Source organism: Cyclopterus lumpus, chromosome 13 (genome assembly GCF_009769545.1).
Source record: "Cyclopterus lumpus isolate fCycLum1 chromosome 13, fCycLum1.pri, whole genome shotgun sequence".
In the NCBI taxonomy this organism is placed as follows: Eukaryota; Metazoa; Chordata; class Actinopteri; order Perciformes; family Cyclopteridae; genus Cyclopterus; species Cyclopterus lumpus.
In genome coordinates this window covers 14,340,591-14,350,540 of record NC_046978.1, presented here as the reverse complement: position 1 = coordinate 14,350,540, position 9,950 = coordinate 14,340,591, and the positions used below count along the sequence as shown (strand labels likewise).

Genomic DNA, 9,950 nt, shown 5'->3' with positions numbered 1-9,950 from the left:
AATAAATGCTTTGCATTTAAAAAAAGCAACCTTGAAAACACAATGAGCTTTCCCTTGCTACGTCACCATCTTGTATTCAGAAATAATTCTATAATAACACAAGCATGTACATTTATAATAAAATAAATGAAGTCATGAATTAAAGGTTTTGTGAAATCACTAGAAGAGTACATTTGTCTCCATACATAATGCAACAGGAAAAAAATTCAAAATACTCAAAAGAGCAGTTCTCCAAAATTCAAGACACAGTCATGAAGATCATTTCATACAATGTGTATAATCTCCTGTCGAAAAATACATCTGCCAGTGCAGACTAATAATTCAATTCAATTCAGTTTATTTTGTATAGCCCAATATCACAAATTACAAATTTGCCTCAGAGGGCTTTACAATCTGTACACATACGACATCCCTGTCCCAGGACCTCACATCGAATAATAGCACGCTAGTTGTTTGCAGCTCACACATGCCCACAGTTTACCGAGGCCCGTCCTGCTCACTCATTAGTGAAATATAACAGGTTCCTCCTGCAGCTATAACCTCTGGATAGTCTCCAACTGTTCCTGTCTGGGACCTGTTATAAAATGGAAACGTCACCTTTCACACCGACCCCCATCCAACCCAGCCTCCCAAACTTTCTCCGCCTTCTCTTATCCTTACAAGACGGAGTACAGTAACTACACATGTTTCGCAGCAGGGGAGCCTGAAAAGACATATAACTCTGACAGATGACACATTCCACACTTCAGTGTTACCATAAGATCGGGTTTTACTTTCAGAAGGGAGGAACTCTTAGCTCTAAAATCCTTATGGGGGCAAAGCAATGCCATATGTTTCTGTGTGCAGGTACTGTTGTGTGTGTGTGTGTGTGTGTGTGTGTGAGTGACATTTGATAATGGCTTACAAAAGCAAGCTATAAAACCTTCACGCTATATCCTGCATCTGGCTTCCTGTAACTAGTGAACACGCACACACGTCCTCATAAAGTTTGCTTTCCATGGAACTAACAGATATATAATAGAAATACAACAAAAGACCTAAATGTAGCCAATACATTGCCTTTCACAGAACACAGACAAATGGGTGGAATTAGTGACAAAAAACTGCATGTGGCAGGCAATGTCAGACTTTGGTAACAAGCGTAAAGTGTAAACACACACACACACACACACACGCATGCACAGACCATCCTGCTAGCTCGTGTGACCAACTCATCATACCCCCCATCATCAACATCACCCGAACCCCATTACATCAGCTCATATCCTGAACAGAGGGGCTGCTGGGAAAAAGAGAGGTCATCTGTTTTTACTTCTGCAAACTTTGTGTGTGTGTGTGTGCACAGTTTGGCATGTGTATAGTCTTGTGTTTATGTTGTGTTTGAGATTTGAGAGGGGGAGGAGAAAAGTAGAGGCGAGCTTGGCTTGAAGAGGCAACATGAGGTTGAAATCTTCAGAGTCTCAGTGGGTTGCAGGGGGGTAACAATGTGAAACTGCCGAGGCTGCAATAAAAACTGCCCATGGACACGTAAATGTGAACTTACTTTAATAAAGCCCTCAAGCAAGCCTTGTTCACTTTCATAATTTCTCCCAGTGTGTGTGTGTGTGTGTGTGTGTGTGTGTGTGTGTGTGTGTGTGTGTGTGTGTGTGTGTGTTATTCCAGCTCTCAGTTCGTCATCCCCTGTCAAGCCGGATCACAGCCACTGGAAGCTTTTTAGTGTCTATTTGCATGGAACGTTCTGTCCCTCAAGTCTTTTTCCGTTTCTCTCTAAGCTCACAAGAAAAGTCCTGAAGTGTGATATTATGTGATGACTTTGGGGAGGTCATAAATCTATTGGAAAAAAAGAGCAGGTCAAAGTTCCGTCACAAACATTATGACTGTATCTCCCCTGAGCGGCTGACCAACAGGAATTTGATGCGTACGTGTGCATAACAAACTGTATTGATATGACACACGTGTGGGACTTTATTTGCATCTTTATTCGATCAAATTATCTGAGTTTGACTTTGGCCCAACAAATAATAGCTCATTAGATTACTCAGATGGAGCAAAGAAGTTGGAGAGGTGGAACGAACAATATCAGAAGCTTCCACAGTTCAGTGGAGCTCGTCAATTTGTTCAACTTCACTTAAAAATATTTAATATAAGCTCGTCATCTTGTTACTCTACGACTTTGCTGGCGCATTGCAACGCCTCTTCGCCAAAACCGCGGTGCATAAGTCGATCAGCATAATGACCGAATAACTGAATAAGGGCCGACTCATATAAACATTGTGTCATCGTGTCATAAAGTTAAATACTTGCTGAAGTGTCCTTAAATAGAGCAGAAATACATTTCCAAAAGCTTCTAAAATTCACCATAAAAGAAATAGCGTTAGCTGATTTTAATTTGTTGTTTTTCTGGAAAGAAGCTGTTGTGTTTCTTCCTTTAGAGTCAACATCTGCACCTCAATGCACTTCTGACTTCAACGGTAAGCCGTGTTGACAGGCATAGGTTTACAACACAGCGCCTGAATGAAAAACTAATCTTATTCGTCTCATATAGCAACTCTAATCAGAAAAATACCTGATTTCTGTTTCCCCATTGGCAGGGCACGTGGTATCTCTATTATCAGCCACAGTTTTACGACCAAAGGTGTAAAGTGTCTTCCAACTATTTAACGCTCTGAGCCCAAACCCTGGCTCAACTTCACTTCATAATAAACCAGACAGCCGAGTCCTAAGCTGTTTCATGTGCTGAGCTGCTGGCAGAAAATGTGCTCGGTGGGAGCATCACTGTGGTGCTGCATGAGGTGATAAGCACCATGCAATAGTGCGTGTGTGCGTGGGTGTGTGTGAGGTGATAGTTCAGCATGTTGCCAAAAGCAAGAAAAGCACAGCCGTACATGTAACTGTACAGAGAATCATGTTCGCATAATGGAGACTTAAATTATTTCTCAAAAAAGAAAACGGTTCTCTTTTAACTGAACCGCTGCATGGCAACCCCCTCGTATTAATGGAGCATGTGTGTGTGTGTGTGTGTGTGTGTGTGTGTGTGTGTCAAGTCTGAGGGGTAAATAGATCTCCATCAGGCAGTGCTAACTATGGTTCTTTAGAATGAGTTTGAAAATAATCTTAAGAAAACATGTTAAAAAGGCAGAAAAAAAAGTGAATAGCCTTCTTTAACCACTGACCAGAGGTCAGCTCAGTTTCCCTCTCTGCCCTTCAACGTTGAAGACAGTACTGGTCAGCTCAATGCCTGAGGAGGATACGTGCCTCAGCTGGATTCATATTATTTGGTCATGGCAAGAACATTTCTTTTGATTTTCCTCAGTTGTTTGGAATATAATTCTTTGTGTGGCAAATAGATTACTTTATAATCAATAGATTGATTATAAATCAATGAAAGCAATGAACCTGTAAGTTTTCATCAAAGAGTAAAATAGACAAAATACAACCAAGTTCAAAAAGAATATCAACGTATCACACAGACAAAAAGAAGAAAGATACAAAACATCGGTTGTCCTTTTCTCCACACAATAAACTACGTCTTACGTATGAATTTCCATGCTGCATCAGGGAAAAGATGATTTTTCGGCAGCTTTTATTTACCATGTCAATCATCAACAGCTAAATAATAATAATAAAATCCTTTTTAATGTTCACTCATAAGCAGCGCTCTCTTCATAACGTCTACAAAAGGCACACACACCCTGTGTGCATGTTAGTTTACACGTGCGCACACTGCACCCTCTTCACGTGAACATGTGTATGCGCGTCCTACCTCCCAGCACACTGAGCGCGATGGCCTCCGTGTGCTCAGCCAGCAGATCAGCCTTGGCGATCGCAGCCAGGGAGAGATAACTGGACATGTTCCTGCTCAGCTCCCGGTTCCCACTCTGCAGGAACCGCACCGCCACCGGGACGGCCAGCACCATGACCGAGGGACAGCTGTAGTTCTGAGGGGACAAAAGAAGAGAGGGCATCACACGTGCATTCAAGAGAAAGGAAGGAGACCATGAGGCTTTTATTTAAGGCGTTGACAAATCCTTTCATATAAACAGTAACTATTGTTCTGGTCTAGAGAGATCTAGCTCTCTCCAGTCTGGGTTCACATATTGACAATAGGGACAAGAAACGTCCCGCATTAACATTTTTCTTTATATATCTACAATGGTCCAGAAGCACAGCTGCCTGATCTTTGGAGGCTGATCTTTTTTTCATGTCAAAACATGAAACAGTGTGACTTGAAAACATCCTTCACTGCTGCCAGTTAAAGCGCCACGTTCCTCAAGCAGTGTAATAAGTGACAGAAAGAAAGATTAAAACAGGCTTTAAGAGACATTTAAAATCGCTCACATTTACCATGCGTTTCAAGTGTGTCGAGGAGGGACAGAAAGTGGCTTGTGTTTGAGGATGCAGACGCGTGCAGAGGTTTGTCCCTGTGAACATTTGCAGGAGGAAGAATGAAGAGAAGGGATTTGAAATGCACCAGCACCCTCAACAGGACAGACTGATACCGATACAGATAAGTCTGTAAGATGGAAAAGAGAACCCCTCATTTAACTGCAGAGGTCTAATGGTGAAAGTAGACACGTTTTAGATTTACATTTCTAAGACCCTCAGCAGTGATTACATAAATAAATATGTTTAATGCGAGGTTAACTGCATCCCGTGCACGTCGAGCCTCAAACTCAACCTTCCTAATCTACTTCAGAATACCCAGAATGCCTTTCAACCTGATGTTCGCAGTTGTTTTCGCAAGAGGGAAAATGTGTCGACTTGCCCTCTCTTTGTCTGTCACATCTCTATTCAACCACTAGGTGGCAGTGCAGACAAAGTATCACAAACAACGTTACTCAGTCAGGATGATCCATCAAACAATCTATCAATCTACATTTCATTGCATTCAATTAACAGGCTTGAATTTGAATCCGAATTGCCCATAGGTGTGAATGTGAGAGTGAATGGTTGTATGTCCCTACATGTGCCCTCGATGGACTGGCGGCCTGTCCAGGGTGTCCCCTGCCTTCGCCCTATGTCAGCTGGGATAGGCTCCAGCGCCCCCGCGACCCTAATGAGGATAAGCGGTATTGAAAATGGATGGATGGATGGATGGATGAATTTGAATCCAAACACACAATACATTTTTGTCCAGGTTCCTTATGTACAGATTTACAGATTTATGTATCTGTCCCATCTCTTTTATCTTATCAGAGAGAGTCACTTTAATGCCCATATTAAAACAAAAATGTAAACGCTGTAGATGCCATCATCATCATTCAAGCCAGAAATCTGCAGGCTGATTTTACACAAGCAGTGAGCTAGTGAAAATATGTCTTGCTCCTCTCTGGGAGTCTCCTTCTGTGATCTCTTCCACTTTCAGAGTAGAAGAGATCACAGAAGAGATAGAGATAGTCGGAGGGTAAGAAAGAAAGAAAGAGAGACAGGGGAAATAGAATGAAATCAAGAGGAAAAAAGATTGAGAATGAAGCAGAGTGAAGAAAGAGAGAGAGAGAGAAGTGCTTTCCTGATAACTGTTTAGAGTTCAAACATCAAAGCCTGGAGTTGCTGTCAGAACTGTCAGAACTTTTAGTCTCACCTCTACGTGTGTGTGTGTGTGTGTGTGTGTGTGTGTGTGTGTGCCTTTCCCTCAAGAAACGGTCTCATTAAGATGGAATTAAGCACATTCCCGAAATAAATATGGGGGGGGATGGAGGGAGTCCTTTTGCTTTTAATCCTTTCAGATGCAGAGGTCTGATGAGGAAAGTAGCAACAGATTTACATTTTAAAAGACCCTCAGCAGTGAATACATAAAGAATCTTGAAGCATCACTCTTGAAGCAAGAAAAACCTTGGAATATGATGCATGATGGATGGGTGTTCTAATTCATACTTCAGTATTTACCCCAACCTTCCTCATCTACCTTTATTTCCAAATACCCAAAATGCCTTTCAGCCTTTCAGCCTGATGTCTTACAGAGGATAGTTGATAGTTATGATTTACCTGTTAGCTGCAGCATTAAGTAAAACCAATGTTACCAAACAATAAAATTAAGTATTTTTGAGTGTTGGTTTAAACCAGCGGTTCTCGAGCAGGGAGGATGAATGATGGGACAGAAAAGATTATTTCTACATCATTTTTTTTCTTTCCAAGACATAGGGCAGCAAGATTGACTTATATAATATTATAATATATTATACTGAATAGTATATAAAATAGTCAAACTTAATAATTCCACCTCAACCAACTATAGCATACCAGTATAATACTCACAGGGGCTGTTTGCTGTATTATTACCATTAGTAGTATAAATGATCATTATTATATTCTGAGTACATTTTGCATTAAAACATTTGTAAAGCAGGACCTTTACTTGTAATAGAGTATATTTACATACTGCAATGTTTTTTAATTAGGTAAAAGATCTGAATACTTCATCCAGGTGATGTCTTTTGGACTGTTTTCAGGACAACAGATATCTGTGCCTGATTAGCTCGCCTGATACATATCTGTGGTCATGTTTATGTTGGTGCACAGTGAATCCTCCTGTCCAGAGGTGGGTATAAACCCTAAACCTGCTTCTATGTGCCACTGCTTTTCTTTTCTATTTCAAAACAGATCAAATACCTGTCTGGCAAATGCTGAAGTATCACGTTATACAGAGTCATTGTTCAAAGTGTCAACAGATATATGCAGAGGTATGTACTGGATGTATGTGCTTCAAACAAAAAAGAAATAGAGTACTTCTCAACACTACAAAATATGTGGTGTGTGTGTGTGTGTTTGTGTGTGTACCTGCAGGATACAGCTGGTGATGTCCGAGGCGATCTTGGTATGTGGTGTGTCCTCTGTGTTTTCACCTTGCGGGGTGAGGTTATGTTCGAGACACGACTCCCACAGCCCCACCAGCGCCATGCTGTGGCGCTCGATGGAGCCCGTCTCCCTGATCGCCGTGGTGACGCGCGTTATGCAAATCTCCACCACTGCCTGGTCGTTGTCATTGGTCAAATAGTCCTGTCGGCCGGCAGACGGTAAGAGGATCCAAAACATTAGGGATACAGTGATAAATGAAGGACGAAAAGATGAATTATGGATAAGCGCATGAATAATTCTTCAAACTGACATTTGCCCTTGTGGTATTTTTGATTGGCTCTGCTTACTGACCTGTGAGCAGGAGATGGCCTTGATCTGGTCCAGAGCCTGAGACAGACAGGCTTCAATCTCTGTGTCCTCCAGAGAAAACAGGTCCCCTGCTCTGGACAGATCCCTCTGGTCCAGCACCTGGCTGAACAGCTGGTGCATCCTGGTCCTGGTTTCAGACCAGTATGGGACTGGTGCTGCCCAGTTTAAGAAGCCTTGATTGCAAATGAATATATCCCCGACATAATGATCAAGGAAAAGCCAACTTTTTAATAAAGTTTTCCTCCTTGTTTTAGGGTACCATTTAGAGAGAATACAAAGTTCTTTGCATTGTGAACCCAAAAGAGTAGAAACTTCTAAAAGAGCACTATTTTAGACCTTTTGAGTAATAACAGAACAGTGCTAATATTTTTAAGAATGATTCATTGTGTGCATTTGTGTCAAAATCCTCTTCAGTACAGTCCAGGATCAGGTAGGTTGGACTAGAGTGGATGTTTTCCTGGGTCTGCCTGAGGTCCGTTACCATGGAGACAAGGCATATTCTGAAGACGGCTTTCTACACCAGAGCCCGGACGGAGAGGGGGGGGGGGGGGGGGGGGGGGGGGGGGGGAGAGAGAGGGAGAGAAGAATAAATTAACCCAAGAGAACTAAATGCTGGGAAATTCATTTTGTATACAAATATTAATAATCTGACAATAGATTGAGAGAACGGCTAATTTGAGCCAGTAAGAGAAGCTGTCGAGGTTTCGGAAAAGGGATTCTTTTCAGTGACTTGGACAACTTTGACAACCAAGAAACAGTTGAATTAAGTCAATGTTAAAATAAAAGCAGTACTTCACCTCCAAGCAGGCAAACTGGACACAGTGGGAAACAACTAGCCTGGCTCTGTCCGAAGGTATCAGCCACTGAAAAGTCACCGCTCTCAGCCAAGAAATAGCTTCATATTAGATAGTGAATAATCATGTATCCAAAGGAACTATTGCTGCTGTTTCCCTTTCAAACAGGCTTCCTGTGAAAATGACATTCAACAACAACGTTTCAAGTTCTGCTCAAGCACTCCTACTTCTGTCCTCAGAGATCAATTATCTGGTGATGCCCTGCCCTGGCATCCAACACCACTGTAAAGAATCTCGGCGTTATCTTTGATCGGGACTTGTCCTTTAACTCCCACGTGAAGCAAATCTCAAGGACTGCATTCTTTCATCTACGTAACATTTCAAAAATCAGGCACATCTTGTCTCAAAAAGATGCAGAAAAACTGGTTCACGCGTTTGTTACTTCTAGACTGGATTATTGCAACTCCTTATTATCAGGCTGCTCTAATAAGTCTCTTAAATTAATCCAGAATGCTGCTGCTCTTGTACTCATAAAAACTAAGAAAAGAGATCACATTACTCCTGTATTAGCTGCTCTGCACTGGCTCCCTGTAAAATCAAGAATCACATTTAAAATTCTTCTCCTCACCTACAAAGCCTTGATTGATGATGCACCATCATATCTTAAGGAGCTTGTAGTACCATGTTGCCCCACTAGAGAGCTGAATCAGGTTTGCCCTGGTCCAGCCCCTAGATATGCTGCTATAGACTTATAGGCTGCTGGGGGACGTTTTAGGATACACTGAGCACCTATCTCCTCTTCTCTCTCTCCTTATGGATGAATTTACATCTCTCCATTGCACCTTATTAACTCTGCTTCCTCCCCGGAGTCGTTGTGACTTCACGTCTCATAGGGTCCATTGGACCTGGAGGTGTCTGATGCCTGGTGGGCCGGCCTCCTGCGTTGGCCCTGCTGATGCGCCCCGCCCCCCCTCCTCTCTACCTCCTTCTGTTTCATGGATTGTGGAGGTCTGGATCGTGGTCCATACCTACTAATTATTCATGCATTTCTGTCATATTCATTGAATGTGTTGTAACTCTGTAACACTGTTTATCTGTACACATGACATCTATTGCTTCTGTCCATCCGGGGAGAGGGATCCTCCTCTGTTGCTCTCCTGAAGGTTTCTTCCCTTTTTTGAAAGGTTTTTTTCTAATATTGGGAGTTTTTCCTGATCCGATGTGAGGTCCTGGGACAGGGATGTCGTATGTGTACAGATTGTAAAGCCCTCTGAGGCAAATTTGTAATTTGTGATATTGGGCTATACAAAATAAACTGAATTGAATTGGATTGAATTGAATTAAGCTAACGTGAATAATCTCTTTTGAGATGTTGGCATCAGACTACTCAGACAAGTGCGTTGTCTGAGTAGTATCGACCAATCACGTTGAAGCAGGCTTTGGTTGAATTCAGTTACACAGTCCGCGTGGAGACCAAAGAGGCAAAATGCAATCTCAGAATCCACTGGCTGTCGTCTGAAAATGATTTCGCTTTTAAAAAATGGGTTTAAAATGAGCTTGTAAACCGTCTACTTGTGAATCAACTCTGCAACTCTGATTAGCATCTGAAGCTGCTAATCGGATTGTTAACAATGAGCAGCGTGAAGAAAATCCAGGACCTGAAATATCTCTTTCTCCACCAGAACCCCAGAACCATAGCCACTTGACCCTGTGACCCCCCCGTGAATATTATTATTATTATTATTATTATTATTATTATTATTATTATTATTATGTGTGACATAGATGTGTGACATATCAGTTACAGAATCATACATACTTACCATCGTGTGAACACACACACACAGACGCGCACACACACACTCACTCACAATCACACACACACACACACACACACACACACACACACACACCACACACACACAGACACAAACGCACATATACACGCAGACACACGCATGCATGCACTCTGGGAATGTGTGACTACATTTT

At 42.0% G+C, this 9,950-nt stretch overlaps 1 protein-coding gene across 2 annotated transcripts in view; it reads right to left on the bottom strand.

Moving 5' to 3' along the window:
• The window catches only part of veph1 (ventricular zone expressed PH domain-containing 1), a 59,841-nt gene extending 52,155 nt beyond the window's left edge, over nucleotides 1–7,686 (bottom strand). For both annotated transcript variants that reach the window (XM_034548539.1, XM_034548540.1), the window contains exons 1-3: nucleotides 7,147–7,686; nucleotides 6,778–6,996; nucleotides 3,764–3,938 (exon numbers count right to left, since the gene is read on the bottom strand). In XM_034548539.1, coding sequence (XP_034404430.1) covers nucleotides 3,764–3,938; nucleotides 6,778–6,996; nucleotides 7,147–7,284 — 532 coding nt within the window. In that variant the 5' untranslated portion in view covers nucleotides 7,285–7,686. The remainder of the gene's footprint in view (nucleotides 1–3,763; nucleotides 3,939–6,777; nucleotides 6,997–7,146) is intronic.
• Between the last annotated feature and the right edge of the window lie 2,264 nt (nucleotides 7,687–9,950).